The 22,875-nt window shown below is 52.0% G+C and overlaps 1 protein-coding gene across 1 annotated transcript; it reads left to right on the forward strand.

Moving 5' to 3' along the window:
• The first annotated feature begins 1,628 nt into the window (after positions 1-1,628).
• On the forward strand, positions 1,629-22,169 carry FAM20A (FAM20A golgi associated secretory pathway pseudokinase). Its single transcript, XM_058038970.1, has 11 exons — positions 1,629-1,930; positions 9,233-9,414; positions 11,106-11,156; positions 12,190-12,268; positions 13,892-13,984; positions 15,690-15,805; positions 17,127-17,307; positions 17,835-17,944; positions 18,481-18,562; positions 18,684-18,743; positions 21,482-22,169. Exons 1-11 carry the CDS (start codon positions 1,629-1,631, stop codon positions 21,744-21,746), a joined length of 1,521 nt encoding a protein of 506 aa, XP_057894953.1. The 3' UTR covers positions 21,747-22,169.
• Positions 22,170-22,875: the final 706 nt, after the last annotated feature.

The raw sequence follows: 22,875 nt of genomic DNA on the forward strand, positions 1-22,875 counted from the left end.
GTTCTGCTGAGCCCTGGGGTGGGGAGTGATGCTCACCTGGAGCCCAGGGACCCAGGCTGAGCAGGAGGAGCCACAAGCCAAGGAAGCAGAACACGAGGAGATGCCCAGGAATGTGTGTGGGACAAGCTCCAGCAGGATCCCCCTGCTCCAACAGGACACTGGAATTATGGAACCATCACTCTGGCAATATGGAAACATCACTGTGGCGTTATGGAGCACCACTGAGTTGTTCTAAATAACACCAACAGCGATTTTGCATTGCAGCCAGCTGGGAGCTGGCAGTCCCAACTGCTTTGGGAAGGACTGGAGCACTTCAGTTTATTACAGATTAATGGGATTGATTTATTATTTTTTTGTTTCTTTTTAATTAGCCTCATTAAAAGCCAAACAATCTTCCAAACAAACAGGGGCACGGGCTCAGGCACTGCTGGTTCCTGGTGCCTTTGTCCAGAATTAGTGTTGCAAACCAGGGAAGATTTATTAATGGTTCCTGGGAGAGATTGGCAACGGGGAAACAGCTCAGGGAGGATTAGGAGCCAAGCAGGTATCAGCCAGTTTTTGGTGGAGTGTTTGTCACAAGTTGTTCTTTGAGTTTGAAGAGGGTGTCCTTCAACAGGCTGGTAGCCACAGAGCAGGGCTGGGGATTCATCTGGGTTTGCTGAATCCTGGGGCAATCTTTTAAAAAATAAGTTTAAAAAATAGAAGAAGAAGAAGAATCCTATTGTTAGTCCCAGGCTGTTGCTCGATTTTGGGTTTATGATGTCACTGTCTGGGGGAGCTGCCAGGTCACCTGGCCTCGGAGGGCTGAGGAGCAGGGTGTCCCCAGGCAGAGTGTGCAGCTGCACACACCCTCTGCTGTCCCCTAAGGCACCTGGCAGGGAGCTGGCACACACAGCCCCCTGTTTACATCCAGCTTCATGTCCTGGAAGCTCCCTCTCTGCTCCTGAAAGTTCTTTCTCTCCTCCCGAGAAGGATCAGCTCTGTGCTTTCCCATCCTGCAGACCCCAGCCCAGCGCCTCTGAGCAGAGCCCCTGCCTGCCCCCACACCTTTCCAGTACAGCACCCTAAAACTTCCCCTCCCAACACCTCATGTCCGGTCTGGAGCCTGAAGGGATCCAAGTGCAATCATTTCACCATTTTTGCCCCCAAAGGGCACAGAAGTGGGGCACAGCTGGTGTCCCCAAAACCCAAGCAGTGTGGGGAGCACATCCTCTCCTCCCACTGATGGAGGAGCCCTCTGCCGAAGCTCTCCCGGGCCGATTTTCCGCTTTGGGGAGAGGGGCCGAGGTGCCCGAAGGGGCTGGCGGGGGCCGCGGCACCTGCGCGGGGGCTGCGCTGGGCGGGCGGGCAGAGCCCGGGGGCGCTCGGTTCGGTCCGCACCGAGTCCGTGTCCGTGTCCGTGTCCGTGTCCGTGTCCGTGTCCGTGTCCGGGGGAGGCTCCCCGGCCGCCGCGCCCCCACCCCCGCTCCCCTCGCCGGGCCCCGAGCGCCCTGCCCGGTCCCCGCCCCGAGGTGCCCGCACCCCCGGCTCCGCCGCTCGAGCTCCCCCGTGCGCTCTGCCCCGGGAGCCGCCACCGCCGTCCCCATCCCCATCCCCGTGCCCGTCCCCGTGCCCAGCCCGCCCCGGCCATGCCGGGCCCGCGGCGGGACCGCCCGGCCGTGCTGCTGCTGCTCGGGGCGCTGCTGGCCGCCGATCTCTACTTCCACCTCTGGCCGCGGGCGCGCCGGGAGCTGGGCAGGGTGTCCCCGGGCTGCCCCTGCCCCCCGGGCCCCGCCGCGCCGCGCCCGCCGCTGCCCCGCGCCGCCCCCGCGCTGCGCCGCCTCTTCGCCCACCCGCTGTACCGCGCCGCCCCGCCGGGCCCCGCCGAGCCGCTGCTGGGCGCCCGCGAAGCCCTGCGCTACTACCGGCGGAAGGCGGCTCGATGGAACAGGTGCGTCCCGCAGCCGCGCCGCGCCCGCAGCCCGCGCACCCCGCACCCGCAGCGCCGCGATGCCCCCTGCCCGGGTATCTCCTGGGCACCCCCCTTCCCGGGCACCCCTTTCCTGGCTGTTTCCTCGGCATCTCCTCCTTGCCCGGCACCCCCTTCCTGGGCATCTCCTCCTTCTCCGGCACCCCCTTCCCGGGTATCTCCGGGGCACCTCCTTGCCTGGCATCCCCTTTCCGGACATGTCCTGGGCACCTCCTTGCCCGGCACCCCTTTCCTGGCTGTTTCCTGGGCATCCCTTTCTTGGGCACTCCGTGCACCAGTGGCTGCTGGCACTCCTTTCCCCTTCCCTTCCCTTCCCTTCCCTTCCCTTCCCTTCCCTTCCCTTCCCTTCCCTTCCCTTCCCTTCCCTTCCCTTCCCTTCCCTTCCCTTCCCTTCCCTTCCCTTCCCTTCCCTTCCCTTCCCTTCCCTTCCCTTCCCTTCCCTTCCCTTCCCTTCCCTTCCCTTCCCTTCCCTTCCCTTCCCTTCCCTTCCCTTCCCTTCCCTTCCCTTCCCTTCCCTTCCCTTCCCTTCCCTTCCCTTCCCTTCCCTTCCCTTCCCTTCCCTTCCCTGGTACCTCCTGGGCACCCCATTCTTGAGCACCCACTGCACGGGCATCTCCTGGACCACCCCTTCCCGGGGGTCTTCTGAGCGCCCCTGCATGGGCACCCCTTTGCCAGGTATCTCCTGGACACCCCTTTTGTGGGCACCCCTTGCATGGGGACACATTTCTCTGGCATCTCCTGGGCACCCCTTTTTTAGACCTCCTATGCACTGGGATCTCTTGAGCACCCCCTTCCCAGGCACCCTCTGTGAGTGCACCTCCTGCACGGGCATCCCCTGGGCACCCCCTTCCTGGGTACGCCCTTTCTGGGCACCCCCTTTCTGGGCACCCCTGCCCTGGCATCCCCTGTGCACACTCTGGCCAAGCACCTCCTGCATGGGCACCCCCAAGCACCCCCTCTCAGGTACCCCTCCCTTTCTGGGCAGCTCTCCTGGGTGTCCCTTGGGTGCCCCCTGGCATCCCCAGCCCAGCTTGCCCCCCATGCTGGCTCTGTGCCCTCACCCCTCCAGCCTGGAGGTGTCTCCCAGCCTGCCCCACTGCCAGAGCCCAGAGAAAGCAGAGAAAGGCACCCCCAGCTCAGAGCCCTCTCCTGCTGCCTCTGCCAGCCCAGCAAGGAGGAAACTCCCTTTGCTCCTGGGGTGGGACTGTCCCTGCCCTGCGGTCACTGCCTGGGGGTCACAGTGACCCTCAGTGCCAGCTCCAAGCGTTGATTATCTGTACCCTGATCTAACCCCCCTTCCACGAGCACACAGCACCCCAGAGCTGCTCCCTGCACCCCCAAAACTCCTCCACTCATGCGCAAACCTGGATGGAGCAGAGCACAGAGCTCCTCATGGCATCGCCTCACCCACTGTCCCCTCTGTGGGACAGGACACCTGCAAGGGGGTGACAGCATGTGGGGACACCCCAGGGACCCCTGTGCTGGCACTGCCCAGGTTTGGTTTCCCCACTCCTCCCATCCCCTGGGGCTGCACAGGCAGGATCCCCAAGTGCTCTCTCCACCTCCATCCTGCTCCTCCTGCTCCTGTGGGGCTCTCCCGGTGCTGGTTCCATGTGAGATTTGCTGCAGGAGATGATGGCAAGCAATAATGGAAGGAACAGAGAAACCTTCATGGCCTGACAGCACCAGGGTCTGGAGCCACCTCAGTGCTCAGCCAGGGCCACCCCTGTGAAGCTCTTCCCTGTCTCCAGTCTGGATCCTGTTGAATCCTTTGTCCCAGCACTTGAAATCCATGGCTGGTGGGTTTGAGTACCCCTGGATGTGCCACAGACCCACCTTGGGTGCATCTTCTCAGAGCTGAGCACTGCCTGCTGAAGCCACCAGGATTTGGGTACCAAGGTGGATGTTTCCCCAGCAAAATCCCAGTGGCAATTGGGGATTTCAGCCAAAGCAGCTCGCAGCTTGGTGGCACCATCAGAAACCCTGGGCACTTGCTGTAACCTCTGCTGCAGGAGAGGGAGAAGTCTGCACTCCCCAGTTTTATTCACCACGCTGTTAAAAGATGGGATTTGTTAAAAGATGGAATTTGTGCTGCACTTTGCCTCCTGGCCCAGGGTTTGGCTGTGCTGTGACTGGGAGGAACACTGTGGTGCCATTTGTCCTTGACTGACTTCACTCTGCACCTCCAGGAAGGGAAGAAGGCACAGTATTGATTATTCCTCACTCTGAAATAAAATATTTGATGCTCATAAGTGGGTGAAACCTCCAGAGAGCACAGGCTGAGGTGACACAACTGCTCCTGCACAAACCTGCCAACAACCACCAGCGCTGCAAATTGAACATGGAACAGGTGGCACTCACCAGAGATGATGGATTTTATAAAATTGTCCATTTGCTGTGGGCACAGAGGAATTCCTGCCTCACCTGCAGAGCCTGTGTCCTCTCTGATGTGGCCAGGGCAGGGTCCTGGTGGGACTCAGGAATCATCCATGGCTTTCTCTCCCACTGCATGGGTTCAACCAAGCTGCTGCTGAGGATTGAAGAGCAAAAACTCCACAGCAGCTCCACGTGCAGAGCCAGCAGCAGAGACTCAGGGCTGGGTGTCCGTGGGATGCTCTCCTCGCCACAACAGGATAAACAGCACATTTCTCACCAGCCCTGGACGTGGGTGTTGGCAGAGCAGCTTTGGGAGCAGCAGGACTCTGCCCTGAGAGGAACAAGCTGCAGTTTCAGCCCGTTCCTCCAGCGCAGTGTCTGCCTTCATTTCTGCAGGCAGCTGGACGTCAGCTGGAGCTCTGTCCGTCTGCTCTGTCCAGGGGCTCTGCCAGCTGGAGCAGCCCCAGCACATCCTGTTGGGACACCCATGGCTCCCCCACTGTCCTCCACAAGCCAGCCCTGTGTGCTCCCAGCCCCTCAGGATGCAGAACCAGCTGGAGAGACTGATGGGGATGCATGATGGAAACAGAAAAACAACAAAACATCCACACCTCTTCAAAACCCCTCCAAAAAAATCCCCCAAAACTCCGGAGCTTATTTTTATCCCTGAAGGAGCAGCTTCCAAAGCCCAAACTCAGGATGCTGGTGGCCTGAGCAGCGTCACCCCACGCTGTGCCTCCCTCCCAGCCCAGCACAGAGCTGAAAGCCAGGGCAACCCCAGGCCTATTTATAGCAGGGCAGAAATGAACCCTGGTTTTATTTCATTATGCCTTTTGCAGAGATCTGGCTTTTTCCGGGGAAATATTTCAGGAATCCTGAAGGAAGCAGGGAGAGCTGTGTTTTGGGTTGAAAGGCTGGGAGGGGACTGGCTGAGGCTGGGCAGGGCCCATGTGGATGCAGGGCTGGGAGCTGCCTCCCCTTGCATAACCACTGCATTTTTTTCCCCCTCAGTAATGCCTTGCTCACCCTGGGGGAACAGCAGGCAGGAGAGCAAATATGGAAAAATATTTGGGCAGCTTCCCTGGGGAAAAACCCTGAGTCACCGCTGCCCATGGCACTGGGGTTAATTGCCATCCCTGGCTGTGGCAGGGTTAATAACTCATTTATTAATTAAGGCTTTATTAATGCCTCACAACTCGTTAAGGTTGTGCCTCACTTACCCACAGGAAGGGCAGCAGGCTGGGGATCAGGGCATTTCTGCTGGAGCTGATGGCATTCCAGGGCATTTCCAGGTGCACAGGGAATTTTCTGCCTCCTGTGCAGAAGGAACTGATGGCATTCCAGGGCCATTTCCAGGTGCACAGGGAATTTTCTGTCTATTTTCTCTCTGAATTTTCTGTCATTCCAGGGCCATTTCCAGGTGCACAAGGAATTTTCTGTCTATTTTCTCTCTGAATTTTCTGTCATTCCAGGGCATTTCCACGTGCACAAGGAATTTTCTGCCTATTTTCTCTCTGAATTTTCTGTCATTCCAGGGCCATTTCCACGTGCACAAGGAATTTTCTGTCTATTTTCTCTCTGAATTTTCTGTCATTCCAGGGCCATTTCCAGGTGCACAAGGAATTTTCTGTCTATTTTCTCTCTGACTTTTCTGTCATTCCAGGGCCATTTTCCAGGTGCACAAGGAATTTTCTGCCTCCTGAGCAAAGCCCTGGTCAGGGAGGGCAGTGCCCCAGCTCCCTCTGACCATGCACACGTGGATTTTTTCCATGCTGTGGCTGGCCCAGTGCAATGGAAAGACAAACAGACTGGGAGAGGGAGCAGGCACATCCAACCTGTCTCTCCAGCTCCCAGAGGGCTCCCAGGACATCGCTGTGTAGGAAATGAATTTGTGGGAAATCCTCAAAGCCCGACAGAAGGCTCACATAGTATATATGTGTATGTAAGCCTTGAGATAAGAAATGCTGACTTAAAAATTCTGTGGAATAAGACATTATTGGGAGAAAAATAGAACTAAAAACAATTTTCAAAGGATGGTATTGATACATTATGTTATAAATGTTTTAAAGCTAGCCATCTAAAATTACTCTTCAGAATTCTTACTGCAATGTATTTTTCATACTTCTATTTTTCTACACTATCTATTTTTAGTTGCAAGGCTGTCCTTTTAAACTTTATTTTTCTGTCTTACTCCATAATATTTCTAAGTCAACATTTCTTATCTCAAGGTTTACATCCACACACATACTATGCAAACCTTGTATCAAACTTTAAGAATTTTCTCCAAATCCATTTCCTACACCACTGGAACCCCTCTGGGAGGGTTCAAGCCCTGCTCACAGCCAGGTTACCCACCCTGCTCAGCCTGCTTGGATGGAGGAGGGTGATGGAAAATTGATGGAAAAATCCCAACCAAGCCCCAGCTGCTGGGCTGAGCAGGGAAATAAAGGAACCCCTTTGCAGCCCCCAGTGGAAATTATCATAAATTATCAAGGATTATCATTCGTTGGCTGATAAATGTCCTGGGGCACGGTCAGCCCTCACTGCTCAGGCTCTGGATGGGCTCTGGCTGGGATTGTGGCATTTCCCCCTGTCCAGCCTTGGTTAATGTCCTACTCCTTATCAGCCCTGTTTGCTTTCCTGCATGGATCCTGGCACTTTCAGTGCAAACTGAGCTTCATTTTCCCTTTATCAGGACTGGCTGCTGCGCACACGGGCTGGACACTGTTAATGAGAAACCAAACCCTGTCCTCTGCTTTCAGTGACCTTCCATTTCCACAGTCCCAGCCTTGGAGTCTCTGTCACTGCTGAGCAAGAAATGACAGAGATTCACCCCAAGGCTAGTTTGCAGAAGAGCATTTAATTTCAAAAATCCTCTCTTTTACAGACAGATTCAACACATTCTGCCTGATTGGCTCACTAACAAAACCATCTTTCTCACAAGCAGCCCTTGAGAGGAACAGAAAAGCAGAGTAGGAAGACACCACCTGCAGGTTGTTTACACCAACAAGTTATCATCGTTTTTCTACAAATCCCTAAAAAAGCCTCACAAGGCCACTGTGAGAAAACAAAGCCCATTTTCTCGCTCTCTGTTGCATCCACGGGTCTCTAGGTTGAAGAAAATGCTGATTGAGTGGTTTTAGGTTATTCCTGAGCTTGAGAGGCTCCTTCAGCTCCACCTGCCAAAAAAAGGGGGGGAATTGAACCTTGATTTTTTAGAGATCATGGGCAGGATGCTGCCACATGGCCTCGTAGCATCCCTGCTCACTGTGAATTTGGTCACAGAGGCAATTTGTAGCTTTCAGTGATTTTTTCCCCCCAAATTCTGGGAAAAAACCTCTCTCAGAGACTCTGACCATCTCAGCCATTTTTAAGCCCTGCTCACAGCCAGATTAACCACACTGCTCAGCCTGCTTGGGTGGAGAAATGATGGAAAAATCCCAACCAAGCCCCAGCTGCTTGGGATGAGCAGGGAAATAAAGAAACCCCCAGGAGCCCTTTGCAGCCCCCAGTGCCACTCCTTGGCTGATAAAGTTTGATAGAAGGGTGACATGGTATGGATGTGTATGTAAACCTTGAGATAAGAAATGTTGATTTAGACATATTACGGAATAAGACAGACGTGACTGAGAGAAAAATTGAACTAAGAAGAAGCTTTAAAGGATAGCCTTGCAAATAAAAGTAGATAGTTTAGAAAAATAGAAGTGTAAAAGATACATTGTGGTAAGGCTTGTGAAGAGTAATTTTAGATTATTAGCTTTAAAACATTTATGACATAGTGTATCAATACTATCCTTTGAAACTTGATTTTAGGGATTTTTTCCCCCCAGCTTTGAGATGGTCAGAGACTATGACCCTCTCCTGCCTCAGTTTCCCCTTACCCACCCCATGCTCTGTTCCTGGCACCCTCCAGGCTCGGAGAAGGGAACTTTTCCACATCCCCATCCCTCTTCTCCTGCAGGAGACACAAGCTGTACTGAGAGGAGCTGACCCTCTCCCTTAACCCCATCCCCATCCCTCTCTTGTAGGAGACACAGGCTGTACCAGGAGGAGCTGAACCTGACCCTTTTCCACATCCTCATCCCCATATCTCCTCTCTTGAAGGAGACACAAGCTGTACCAAGAGAAGCTGAATCTCTCCCTTTTCCCCATCTCTCCTCTCTCTCTCCCTTGCAGGAGGCACGAGCTGTACCAGGAGGAGCTGAACCTGATCCTTTTCCACATCCTCATCCCCATATCTGCTCTCTTGAAGGAGACACAAGCTGCTCCCATTTCCACATCCCCATCCCCAGAATGTCCCTCTTGCAGGAGGCACAACCTGTACCAGGAGGAGCCGGACCTCACCCTTTTCCACATCCTCATCTCCATCCCTCCTCTCTTGCAGGAGGCACAAGCTGTACTGAGAGGAGATGAACTTCCACATTCTCATCCCTATCTCTCTTCTCTTGCAGGAGACACAAACTGTACCGGGAGAAGCTGAAACTCTCCCTTTTCCACATCCTCATCCTCATCCCTCCTCTCTGTGTCTTGCAGGAGGCACAAACTGTACTAGGAGGAGCCGGAACTCTCCCATTTCCACATCCCCATCTCTCCTCTCTTGCAGGAGACACGAGCTGTACCAGGAGGAGCTGAACCTCTCCCTTATCCCCTTATCCTCATCTCCATAATGTCTCTGTTGCAGGAGGCACAAGCTGTACCAGGAGGAGCTGAACCTCTCCCATTTCCACATCCCCATCTCTCCTCTCTTGCAGGAGACACAAGCTGTACCAAGAGAAGCTGAATCTCTCCCTTTTCCCCATCTCTCCTCTCTCTCTCCCTTGCAGGAGACGCGAGCTGTACCAGGAGGAGCTGAACCTCTCCCTCATGCCCGTAATGTCTCTCCTGCAGGAGGCACAAGCTGTACCGGCAGGAGCTGAACCTGACCCTGCCAGCCCCTCTGCCCCTGCGTGCCGAGGCCGCCTGGCTGCAGTTCCAGCTGGGCATCAGCCGGGACGGGCTCTACCCGCGCTCCAGCGCTGCCGTCAGCCGCCTGCTGCGGGACCTGCGCCACCTGCCCACCGTCAGCGCCGGTGAGACACGGGCGCGGGCACGGGCATGGGCATGGGCATGGGCACGGGCACGGGGATGGGCACAGGCACGGGCATGGGCATGGGCACGGGCATGGGCATGGGCATGGGCATGGGCACGAGCATGGGCACGGGCACGGGCATGGGCACGGGCATGGGCACGGGCATGGGCATGGGCATGGGCATGGGGATGGGCACGGGCACGGGCATGGGCACGGGCATGGGCATGGGCATGGGCATGGGCACGGGCACGGGCATGGGCACGGGCATGGGCATGGGCATGGGCACGGGCACGGGCATGGGCATGGGCACGGGCATGGGCACGGGCATGGGCATGGGCATGGGGATGGGCACGGGCTCCTTGGAGCCCGCCAGGGGGATGGCAAACAGCTTTAAACTCATGGAAATTTTAGGGAGATAGAAAGAAAGCTAATGCCAGGATTAGTAGGACCTGGGGTGTGACCGTGTTCACAGGGGTCTGAGGGTGAGGGAAGAGACGAGGATCTGACTCCATGTTTCAGAAGGCTTGATTTATTATTTTATGATATATATTATGTTGAAACTATACTAAAAGAATAGAAGAAAGGATTTCAGCAGAAGGCTGGCTAAGAATAGAAAACGGAGGAATGATAACAAAAGCTTGTGTCTCAGACTCTCTGTCTGAGCCAGCTGTGATTGGCCATTAATTAGAAACAACCACATGAGGCCAATCACAGATGCACCTGTTGCATTCCACAGCAGCAGATAATCAATGTTTGCATTTTGTTCCTGAGGCCTCTCAGCTTCTCAGGAGGAAAATCCTAAGGAAAGGATTTTTCATAAAAGATGTCTGTGACACCGGGGAAATGTTAAAAGTAGGCTCTGGGAAGTGTTAGGTCTTGTGTTTGCCAGATCATGTGAAATTGCACCTGTGTAGTCAGTATATGATAAATGATATAATTGTTAGATGTGATGATTGTTTAGTAATTAGATATAATTATTGTTTAATCATTAGAAGAATCATGAGAAACTATGTTCAAGTGTTAGAGGGGGGATCACAAGAAACCCATGCTTGAATGAAATCAATGTGTAAAATAGAACAATGTAAGTTTAATAATTAATAATTAAAGATTATCTAGTGACATATTAGGAAGTTCTAAGCTTAATAATGGAGCTCTGTGCATTGTGTTTTAAGGCTTACAAGCAGGTATTGTATTTGAAATAAGCAAGCATTGTTTAACCAAAGGTACCTGTGCTTATGGTGGTTGGATAGAACTAGTGTCAATGTGCTTTTGCTTTGTGTGATTGGTCAAAAACCTTTTAAAGTGAGTTGTAACATTGAGTACACGGTGTGAGCTGGTGGCATCTTCCCATTGTCATAACCATGTAATGAGGCTGATGCTGGAAAATAAAACAGCTCAAGGCTGTTCCCAGCAGTCCCATCCCATTGGGGATTTGTACAGAGCCCCCAGGCAGTGATGTGTCAGGACTGTGGGCTGACAGTCATGAGATTCGTGCATTTGTATGCAGTTGAGTGCTTGGCAGATTGAGTTTAGATGTAATGTAACACAACGTAATATAATATAGAATAATATAGAATAATAAAGTAATTAATTAGCCTTAATGATAAGGTGGAGTCAGGTGCATCATTCTCTCCCCTCGCTGGGGATGCCTGTGGCTGCTGGTGGGGTCTCACTGCTGCTCCTGCCCTGCAGACTACAGCCAGGATGAGAAGGCCCTGCTGGGAGCCTGTGACTGCAGCCAGGGTGAGTGTGGCACCTGGGGTCCCCATGTCCCATCCCCAGTGCCCCATCCCCAGCTGGGCCAGGGGAACGCCAAGCCAGGCTCTGCTCCCTCCCATTAACCCAGCACAGGCTGGGATCACACAGCATGGCATTATTCCAGTTTAAAAAGCCTCTGAAATGATGGAGCCCACCCCAAGGGCCATGTCCAGGCTTTTTTCAATGCCCAGGGGTGATGATTCCACCACTTCCATGAGCAGCCTGTCCAATGTGGGTGTCAGGACACCAGGACAGCACTGGTTTCTGCTGGAGAGGGAGGGAAAAGTCCCCAAGGGGATGTGACAGAGGGGCTGCAGGGAAATGTGCTCTGTGGCACACAGGGGAGAGGAAAATAAATGGGAAGAGAGAGGGGGGAGTTGCTGTAAGGAGTGAGGGGATGCACTCATGGGGCAAGAAAGCTGGCTTGTGCTGGGGAGGTCACTGGGGTGTTTACAGGCAGTTAACACCCCATTTCCCAGCAATTAACACCCCATTTCCCAGTAATTAACACCCCATTTCCTGGCAGTTATCATCCCCTTTCCTAAGTGTTAACATCCCATTTCCCAGGAGTTAACACCCCATCTCCAAAAGTTAACACCCCCTTTCCAGGAGTTAAGATCCCCTTTCCAGGCAGTTATCATCCCATTTCCCAAGAGTTAACATCCCATTTCTGGGAGTAAACACCCCATTTCCAGGAGTTATCACCCCCTTTCCCAAAAGTTAACACCCCATTTCCCAGCAGTTAACCCCCCGTTTTCCAGGAGCTAACCCCCCATTTCCCAGGATTTAACCCCCATTTCCATGAGCTAACACCCCATTTCCTAGGAGCTAAGACCCCATTTCCAGGATTTAACCCCCATTTCCATGAGCTAACACCCCATTTCCCAGGAGCTAAGACCCCATTCCCAGGATTTAACCCCCATTTCCATGACCTAACACCCCATTTCCCAGGAGCTAAGACCCCATTCCCAGGATTTAACCCCCATTTCCATGAGCTAACACCCCTTTCCTCCCCAAGTGGTGAAGCCCAGCGGTGTGCACCTGAAGCTGGTCCTCAGGTTCCAGGATTTTGGGAAAGCCATGTTCAAGCCCATGAGGTAAGGGCAGCAGAGCCCCCTGAGCCCCTGCAGGGCGGGCTGGGACCCTCCTTGGCATGGGAAGGTCCCAGCCACCCCTTCCCTCTCTGCCCTCCCTACCCGGGGAGTGAAATGTTCCATTATTTTCCATTTTTCTTGGCTGCTCACCCCCCCCCCCAGGAGCACACTTGGGTAAACACCAGTGCTCCCACACTGCTGTTGGAGTTGGAGATGTCTCAGTTTTGGGTGCCAGGTGCAGAAGGACCTTGGGATACTTGTTCTCCTGAGATCCTTGCCATGAGGGACTGCTCTTCCTCATCAGAATTTGGGGCTTGCCTTGCTTGTCCTTGGATTCCCCAGAGTGTTTCCAAGAAGCAGCCATCAAACAGGGGATTTAAATTGTTTCTGCTTTATTCGCAGCCCCTTGGGACTCTTCACATCAATTCCCTCTCGCTTTAGTGTCCATGTGTGACAGAGCAGCTGGGATGATAAATCCTCACCCAGGAGGAGCCAGCTCCTCTCCCCTGGGTTTCCATCCACCTCTGCCCAGTGTCCACCGGGTCCTGGAGGGGAAGGAGAGCATCCATGGCCTGAGGGATTTCCTGTGTCTTGTCCCCTTTCCCAGGAATTAACATCCCATTTCCCAAGAGTTATCATCCCATTTCCCAAGAGTTATCATCCCATTTCCCAAGAGTTATCATCCCATTCCCCAGGAATTAACATCCCATTTCCAGGAATTAACACCCCCTTTCCCAGGAGTTAACATCCCAAGAGTTAGCACTCCCCATTTCCAGGAGTTAACATCCCATTTCCCAGGAGTTACCACCCCATTTCCCAGGAGTTAACTTCCCATTTTCCAAGGAGTTAAAGCTGAGCATCAAATTCCCGTGCTGCACTTACTGGGGCATGTTGTGCCAGCCAGGAAATGGAATTAAATGGAGCTCCCACCTCAGGGATAGGAGAGCATCAGCCCTGAGCCCTCCTCTGTCTCCATGAGGATGTGACAAAAACCTCCTGAAACTTCATCCTAGGGGGGTCTAAGCCTGTGTCCTGTCCCCTTTCCCAGGAGTTAACATCCCATTTCCCAGGAATTAACATCCCATTCCCCAGGAGTTAACATCCCATTTCCAGCAGTTAACGCCCCATTTCCGAGGAGTTAACATCCCAAGAGTTAACACTCCCTATTTCCAGGAGTTAACATCCCATTTCTCAAGAGTTAACACCCCATTTCCAGGAGTTAACATCCCATTTCTCAAGAGTTAACACCCCATTTCCAGGAGTTAACACCCCATTTCCCAAGAGTTAACACCCCTTTTCCCACTGCGTGCCAGCCAGAAAATGGAATTAAATGGAGCTCCCACCTCAGGGATAGGAGAGCATCAGCCCTGAGCCCTCCTCTGTCTCCATGAGGATGTGACAAACACCACCTGAAACTTCATCCTAGGGGGGTCTAAGCTCTTGCTGGAGCAGATTTAAGCCCCAGCCAGCTCTTCTGCCTCCCCCAAGGTGCAGGTGCTGCTCCCTGGCTCCAGCTGGGCACGGAGCCCTTGGCTCTGACCCTGTCCCCCTTGTGGCCCCCCAGCTGTCCCCGTGCCACCCCTCGGTGTCCCGGCTGCCCAGGGCTCACCCCCTGCTTCCTCCCAGGCAGAAACGTGAGGAGGAGACTCCTGAGGATTTCTTCTACTTCGTGGATTTCCAGCGGCACAACGCGGAGATCGCTGCCTTCCACCTGGACAGGTAGGGCTGGCACTGCCCTGGCACTGCCCTGGCACTGCCCTGGCACTGCCCTGCTGCTCTTCTGGCCACCAGGGTCTGGGGGAAGACCTGCAGGGCTCGGGGAAAGGAAATTTCCAGGAAATTTCAAGAAAAGGAAAGGAAATTTTCAGGAAGCTCCAGGAAATTTCCAGGAAAGGAAAGGAAATTTCAAGAAAATTTCAAGGAGATGAAATTTCCAGGAAAGGAAATTTCAAGGAAAGGAAAAGAAATTTCAAGGAAAGGAAATTTCAGGGAAAGGAAAGGAAATTCCAGGGAAAGGAAATTTCAAGGAAAGGAAATGGAAAGGAAATGGAAAGGAAAGGAAATTTAAAGAAAAGGAAATTTCAAGGAAATTTCAAGGAAAGAGGAAAGGGAAAAGGGGAAAGAAAAAGGGGAAAGGAAAAGGGAAAAAGTAAAGGGAAAGGAAAAAGGAAACGGAAAGGGGAAAGGAATCCTCCAGTAGATCCTCCTGGCTCTCATCTGACACCCCAGAGCCAGCTTTGCCTTGGCCGTTGCATGGGAGCAGGTGCAGTCCAGGTGGGAACAGGTCAGATTCTCCCCTGGCTGTCACACATTGTCCCTCCCCTGCATCCAGGTGCCAATCTGAGCTCTGGGCACAGCTTGGGTGCCCTGCTGGTGGGGGAGGCACACACTCCATCAGCAATCAAAGGTGTGCTTTGGGTTGATAAACTGCAGCAATGCAGTATTGAGCCCTCAGATAATGAGCAATTAACCTGGCACCTCTTCCCAGCAGGGTGTGTGTTTAATAAAATCAAAAATACCCTTCTGAAAAGATGAGGGCAGCAGCCTTTCCCTCCTCTGAACACCAGATCTCTGATGGTCAGGGTGGGTGGGGATCTCCAGTTTCCCTAGGATAAGCAGGACTAAATTAAGTCCTGCAGCTCAGACTCAGAGAAAGGGAACAAAGGGAGCTGAATTCCCTTCCCATTTCTGTCCCAACATCCTCTCAGTGACTCTGCTTGACTCAGCCACCACCACCTCGCCCCTGCAGCTCCACTGCCACAAAAATGAGGCCAGACTGCTTTTCTGAAGTGCTTTGTGGTTTTCAGAGCTGAAAGATGCTGGATAAAAGCAAATATTTTCTTCTCTCTGAACATTGCTCAATAAGTAGCAGGCTAAATCCTGTTCTGTGCCCAATTCCCAGGAGCAGGGGGCATTACCCAAGGAGCCAAGCAGAGCCAGCTCTCCCCATTTACTGACTCAGCAATCAGCAGCAGCTTCCCATTGACTGCCAGGAATGCTTTCCTGCCCCAGGCCCTGAGGTTTTTAAGAATATTTTTGAGGAATGAGCTGGGCATGAGAGCCTCTGGAGGAGGGGGTGCCTCCTCAGCCACGTTGTACCAGGATCAACCTCTTTTCTCCATATCGAACCAACATTGTAGAGGGGCCTGAAGGGCTGCTCTGCCCCTGTTTGTGTGCAAAGGGTGGGGAGAAACCAAGGCAACGTTAGGGAAAGAGACAGGAATGCTGGAGAACATCCAGCTTGTTCCAGACAGCAGCTATTAAAATACCAAAATCCAAACAAAGCCACATTACATTTTGGCCCAGAGGGGTTTTTGCTGGAAAGAGTCTGGGTGCAGGGATCCAAAGGCTCCTGCTGGAAGGGGCAGGGGCAGCACCTGCCACCCCAGTGTGCAGAAGCAGCATCCCTGTGCCCTCTGTGCAGGATCCTGGACTTCAGGAGGGTGCCACCCACCGTGGGGAGGCTGATCAACGTCACCAAGGAGATCCTGGAGGTCACCAAGAACGAGGTCCTGCAGAGCGTCTTCTTCGTGTCACCAGGTGGGCAGGGGCTGGCTCAGGATAGGGCAAGTCATGGCCCCAATTGTCTTCAAGGTCCCTTCACAGCTGACCCAAACCTGTGGTGTTCCACGGTGGGAGGAAGGGACTGCAGGAAAAAGGGGATGCAGGACTCATGCTGTGGTGCAGAAATGAAATTCTTGGGCTAAATGTGCACAAAAACATGGTTACTGCAGAGGTTCCCTCCAGCTGGAATCAGCTACCAAATCTTCTCATTTGGCCTTTTTTTCTTAACCTTTCCCTTAGCACAGGACCCCAATCTGTCATTTGGCAGCTGGACATCTATGCCATGGATGCTTTGGGGTTTTCCTTCTTTTTTCTTGGATTCCCCAGAGTATTTCCATGAAACAGCCATCAAACGGGGGGCTCTAAACTGCTCTGCACTCATTTGCACCCCCTTGGGCCTCTTCCCATCTGTTCCCCCTCACTCCATCTCTCCCACAGGAAATAATCACTGTCCCACAGTGGGGAAATGTGGCAGCATCTCTGTGGGCATAGAGAGAAACACAATTTTCCCAGGATTTTCCTGGGGAATGCTGTGAGAATGCTCAGAGAAGGAATTAAAACAATTCTTATCTTCACTTGCTGCACCTGTTGTTGTGAACACGTGGAATGTGTTATGGAGATTATGCCTATAATCCCCAGATTATACCCAGGTAGGAATGCTTGGCTGGTGTTTCAGAATCTCCAGATTCTATCCAGGTAGGAATGCTTGGCTGGTGTTCCAGAATCTCCAGATTCTATCCAGGTAGGAATGCTTGGCTGGTGTTCCAGAATCTCCAGATTATATCCAGGCAGGAATGCTTGGCTGGTGTTCCAGAATCTCCAGATTCTATCCAGGTAGGAATGCTTGGCTGGTGTTCCAGAACTCCAGATTCTATCCAGGTAGGAATGCTTGGCTGGTGTTCCAGAATCTCCAGATTCTATCCAGGTAGGAATGCTTGGCTGGTGTTCCAGAATCTCCAGATTATATCCAGGTAGGAATGCTTGGCTCCTCCCTCTGGGCTCACATCTCCCAGTGGGATGCTGCAGTTCTTATCAGCCATGCAGTGACATTCAATAGCTGTTATCAGAAGATGTTCTCCTTCCCAGAGGGAAGAATGATTGTGGAAGAGATAAGGAAAACTGCCCACTGAACAGAAAACAACTGGAATGGAATAGAATAGAATAGAATAGAATAGAATAGAATAGAATAGAATAGAATAGAATAGAATAGAATAGAATAGAATAGAATAGAATAGAATAGAACAGAACACACCTTGCCTCACAATCTGGCTCATCCTGTTTTCTGCTCTTCTCCCAGCCAGCAACGTCTGCTTCTTCGCCAAGTGCCCGTACATGTGCAAGACGGAGTACGCCGTGTGTGGGAGCCCCCATCTCCTGGAGGGCTCCCTCTCTGCCTTCCTGCCCTCCCTCAACCTGGCTCCCCGCCTCTCCATCCCCAACCCCTGGATCCGCTCCTACTCCTTCGAGGGAAAAGAGGAGTAAGTGGGTAAATGAGGCTGCTCCCCACATCTGCACTGCAGGGCATGGACACACAGACAGAGCTGCAGACATAACCCAGGCCAGGGTTCAGGGAGCCCATAATTAGTGTAATAATTAGTGTAATAACCCTTAAGGCCGTTTGCTGTGAGAAGATCAGAGAAAAGAATGAGAAACAATTATTGTGAGCATGTAGAATGTGTTACGGAGATTTGTTTACCAAAGGGTGGTTTCTAATTAGCCAATGGTGATGGTGTTTTAAGTAAAGGACCAGTCAAATACAGCCATGAAAAACATCCACTCTCACATCAGGAGATGCTGTCCAATGGATCAAACCCTTCCATAAAATTCTGACAACCTTCCCCACATTTGCTGCTCCATTGGCTGCGTTTCAATTCCAGCCTCCTGCATGCACCAGGGGAGATTTATTTCCTCCTCCTGTACATCTTCACATGGAAGATGGGTTTGGGGTATTTTTGGGATGCGGCAGAAGCAGCTGAGGGCGTCTCCTTTTCTCCATCTCCTGCAGGTGGGAAGTGAATCCACACTACTGCAACACAGTGAGGGAGATCTACCCCTACAGCAACAGCAACCGGCTGCTCAACATCGTGGACATGGCCATATTTGACTTCTTGATAGGTAATGATGGAGGGAAAGGAGTTCCTTTCCTTCCCTTTTTTCTTTCCTTTCCTTTTTCCTTTCCTTTTTCCTTTCCTTTTTCCTTTCCTTTTTCCTTTCCTTTTTCCTTTCCTTTCCTTTCCTTTCCTTGAAATTTCCTTTCCTTGAAATTTCCTTTCCTTGAAATTTTCTTTCCTTTCCTTGAAATTTCCTTTCCTTGAAATTTCCTTTCCTTTCCTTGAAATTTCCTTTCCTTGAAATTTCCTTGAAATTTCCTTTCCTTGAAATTTCCTTTCCTGGAAATTTCCTGGAAATTTCCTTGAAATTTCCTTGAAATTTCCTTTTGTTTTTTTAGAGGGGCTGCTGTCTCCCCACAGCCCCTCCAATGTGGGGGCACAGGGGAGCCCCCAGACCCACCCCAACAAAGGTAAAGCAGCACCTTGGGCACTTCCAGCATTGCAACAAATACTCCGTGCAGATCTGAAAGAAACCTTGGGATAATTCAGTCAATTCCCTGGAAGGAAGGCAAGCTGTGTCCCTCTGTGTGGCCTTTGCAGGGAACATGGACAGGCACCACTACGAGATGTTCACCAAGTTTGGGGACGATGGCTTCCTCCTGCACCTGGACAACGCCAGAGGGTGAGGCAGCAGGGGGACGTGGGGAGGAGAGGGAGGAGGAGGAGGAGGAGGAGGAGGAGGAGGAGGAGGAGGAGGAGGAGGAGGGCAGGCTCTGAACTCTGAACTCTGCTTCCCCCCCCAGGTTTGGACGGCATTCCCACGATGAACTCTCCATCCTGGCCCCGCTCTCCCAGTGCTGTGTGTAAGTTCCAGCTGCAGGAGCATGGGAATCACGAGTGGAAAAACATCCACTGCCACACCAGGAGATGCTGTCCAATGGATCAAACCCTTCCAGAAAGTTCCAACAGCCTTTCCCAGCCCATCAGCACGAGGCACTTCCAGGAGGCGCAGAAATCTCCATCCAAAATCCTGGTGGAGCTTTGATGCACTTCTTCAAGCTTCCTCTTCTCGTGGCATGAAGGAGAAGCTCATGATTTTAACCCTTTGTTCCCCCTTCATTAATGCACATAAATCAGCAGCTGCAAGTTAAATTTAAGAGGCAGAAGCAGCTGCTGTTTCCTAGGGTTTGTCTTCAGGAGATGTGGAGCCTTTTTCCTTGCTCTCCCTGCTCCTTCTCCCCCTCAGGGTGGTAACTGCACTCTCCCCACACACCTTTAATTTCAAGAGCTGTTATTTGCACTCAGCAAGTATTTTAATTTCTAATTGCAGGCTCGCAGGGAATCCTTCTCTTGAAATTTTGTGCAGCTTGAAATTAACTCTGCCTCTTAATTTGGCCTTCCTACCATAATATCCACAGGTCACAGCATTCCTATTCTTCCAGATCCACCTCCCAGAAACTCCTCTTAATTTAATAATTGTAAAAGGCAGGACTTGAACACCTTGTCATAAGCAAACAAGGGCCAGGAATGGCATAAAAACAACTTGTGCTACATGAAGGAGACACACAAACCCTCATTTCCCACAAGGGCTGATCCATTTGGAGTGGGAAAGCATCTGAAACCACTTGGGAAGGAAAGGAAGAGGTTTTGCTTAAGTAAGCACACGGAGGCCACAAATTTCAGCCTGCCCTGACCAACAACCTGGACTCAGCCCACCAAGTTCCTCCTTGCTCTGACACCAAGCGGAGCCATGAGAGCAGGGAAGCTCCTCCAGCCACTCCAACCGGGAGCACAGGGATGCTGAGAAGAGGCTGTTAAACACATTCCCCGCTGAGTTCTGCTCCAAGCCTGGCTTCCAGCAGATTTGAGTCTGTTTTGTCTGCCTCTCCCAGCTTCCAGCCTGTCCCACGCGTTGAGGCCTCTCCCAGACCACGAGTGGCACAAATACAGCCATGCCATGAAAGCCCTTTCCTGGAAGCATCCAAACCTTCCTGGAGGCACAGCCAGGCCTGAAGCAGCGCCAGGCAGGCTGCTGGAGTCCCTGGAAGGCTCGGGGTGAAAGGTTCAGCAGTCCAGCCCGGGCACAGGGTCACAGCCCCCGCGGGAGCAGAGCGGCAGCGTTTCCATCGCAGCCCTGTCTGTGCTGTGCTCTGTTTGTTTGTTGTGTAACTGTTCCAGCGCTCCATCAGCTGCTCCCCATGGGTCACAGCAGCCCTCTCTCCACCTCCAAGCACTGCTGGGACCAGAGCAAACACAGCTGGTGTTTACCCACAGCAGCTCCCGGGCCGAAGGACAGCGCACAGATCCTCGTTCACATCTGCTCTGGGCACAGCTTCCCCTGGCAGCAGCAGCAGCACCTCACAGCTGGGGTTCAGAGCTTCCTTGTCAGCCCTCACACTTGATCAATTGATTATTTTAGGTTTTTCAGGGATATTAATGTGGGAAGGTGATGTCTGGCCCTGTGGCAGCAGCATCCTCCTCCCCTTGTGCCGCTGCCCACGCACACCTCGCTCCACACACATTCCTGATTTAGATTGGATATTAGGAAAAGTTTTTCCTGGAAAGGGCAGTAAAACATACTAGTAGGGTAGTGAAACATTGGCACAGGCTGCCCAGGGAAATCATGGAGTCACCACCCCTGGAATTCTTCAGGTGATGTGTGGATGTGGCACTTGGGGTTTGATGGTGCTGGGACAGCAGCTGGGCTTGATGACCCTAAAGGTCCTTTCCAACCTTAGTGATTGTCCCCAGCACCTGGAACAGCTTTCCCAAACAGCACGTGGCCTGTTGGAGCTGCAGAGATTCAGATCAACCTTCCCAATGGATGCCCTGGATTAACAACAGCCTAAAAATACAAATTCTTGAGCTGCCTAAAATGGATCTGACTTCACCTTTTTCCACCTGAAAATTCTGACTGGGCTGAATCCAAATGGTTCCATAAACATGGAGCACTTTGTTTCCAAGATTCAAAGGGCAATAACTACAGCCACTGATTTATTTCAGTATTATACATGCTGAAGTCAACACATTTCTGCTGAGGATTAAACAAATGATTTCAGAACACTTCATTTCATGCCCAGAAGCATTCCAAGACTGCAGCTTTTCATCCCATTTTCTGTCAAAGCAAATCACATTTGAACCTCAGTGCCCCCTAAGGTGAAAAGTCACAGTCACATCAGTTCCAGGAAATATTCCCTTTGTGCTCAGAGTTTTGACAGAAGATATTTTCTCATTCATGTCTTTTCATTTACCTCCCCCTCTGCTCCCATCTCATCAATGTCATCCTTGGGGAGGTGGCACCACCCTGCAGGAACCTGGGGAAATGGGTCATCTCTGACTCACTCACTACTGACAACTTCACTCATATTTTTCCTCTCTGCTGACAGAAATTTGCAGTACAAATACTCTGGGAAAACAAAGGGGGAATAAAGGTTTCTGCAAAAAAAAAACCAAAAAAACATTACCTTCCATAATTAAAATTACAGAACTTCTATTCTAAAATTCTTTAAATTCGTTCCCCCGTCCCTGCCCTGCTGCTGTCAAGGAGCTCAGCTGCTCTTGCTGGGAGGCATTAAATCGTTGATTTTATTTTTTTTTCCAGAATAAAGAGATCGACGTGGCTGCGCCTGCAGCTCCTGGCGGAGCCCGAGTACCGGCTGAGCGAGGTGATGAGGGAATCCCTCCTGCAGGACCCCCTGGCCCCCGTGCTCACCGAGCCCCACCTGCTGGCCCTGGACAGGCGCCTCCAGCTCGTCCTGGGTGCCGTGGGGCAGTGCATCGACACCTTTGGAGAGGCCACGGTGGTGGCCAACGACACCGCGCAGCCCCAGAGCCCCGCGGTGCACAGAGCCAAGCTGGACACTTAGAGCCAGGAGAGCCCTGCCAGGCAAGGGGCAGCTCCAGCACGGCTCATTTCCACCCACAAACACTCACAGAGACCCGGAGGGGAAATGTCAGATCAAGAGTCACAGCAGGCTCCTCTGCTCATGTTCAGTCGGAGCTCCTGTGCTCAGGCAGCGGCTGTGGCTGCAGCAGATCTCTGCACACCTTTGGAGATTCTCTCCCAAATTTGCCCTAAACCAGGACAAAATTTGGCACCCAACGTGGGGTCCCTCCAGTAAGAAAACACAGCTCTGGGGTGGAAAAGCTGTGGTCTCCAGGTCTGGAGTTGGCCCTGCCCTTGGGGGGCTGAAGGAACGCCTGACCTTGGTGTGCTCCACCTCCACAGGGGCTTGAGAAGGACATGGACTCAACCTGAGGGTGAGGGTTGAATAAAGAGATGCCAAGAGCATTTTCCTCTTAGTCAGTCTTTGTTCTGTGGTCAGGAGCGTATATTTGAGATATACCTGCCCCTGGCACAAGAGAGGGCATGGGTCCATTCTGACTCTGTCAGTGTTGTTTTGGTTTACTGCATTGTTCATTTTATCCTGGTCAGACCAGAGGGCTTTGTGAGAAACACAGTAAAGGTCAGAATTTCAGAAAGCTGTGACAGCAGGCTCAGAAACAGAAAGAGCAGACAACTCAGAGCTGGCTGCAGCTGCAGAGTCTGAAAGTAGAAAAGTTACAACAGTACAGCAAGCAAGGACATGAAACAATGGTTTGAGTTTTAGGCTTGGCTAAGTTAGACATTAAGGCACTAGACATGCTCAGTGTCAGGAGCAGTGTCACCCCAGCCCACACTGACCTGTGCAGGTCTCACTGAAACCACTTCTCTGCCCTGCCTGAAGGGCCAGTCTGGATACAGAACACAGGCAGGTCTGTGCTGCCTTAGATCCCAAGGGAAAAAACTCAAACTAAAAAAACCATGCTGAAAATCAAACCACTCTGAGACACAGGACTGTATTTACAATTCAGGAACCCACCCATTTCTGGGGAAAACATTTTGCCAAACTGGGGAGAATCTATCTAAGATCATCTCCTCATATATTTTAAAATAATTTTCTCCTCATATCTTTTAAAATCATTTAGGTTGTCGTCATTACCTGGAAAATACAA

The sequence above is a fragment of the Melospiza georgiana genome, chromosome 21 (assembly GCF_028018845.1).
Source record: "Melospiza georgiana isolate bMelGeo1 chromosome 21, bMelGeo1.pri, whole genome shotgun sequence".
Taxonomy (NCBI): Eukaryota; Metazoa; Chordata; class Aves; order Passeriformes; family Passerellidae; genus Melospiza; species Melospiza georgiana.

Bases quoted from the DNA above. Each gene is read 5' to 3' on its own strand.
- FAM20A (XM_058038970.1), top strand. From the start codon at position 1,629: ATGCCGGGCCCGCGGCGGGACCGCCCGGCCGTGCTGCTGCTGCTCGGG. The intron at 9,415-11,105 runs GTGAGACACGGG...CCTGCCCTGCAG, and splicing joins CCTGCCCACCGTCAGCGCCG to ACTACAGCCAGGATGAGAAG. The intron at 17,945-18,480 runs GTAATGATGGAG...TGGCCTTTGCAG, and splicing joins CATATTTGACTTCTTGATAG to GGAACATGGACAGGCACCAC.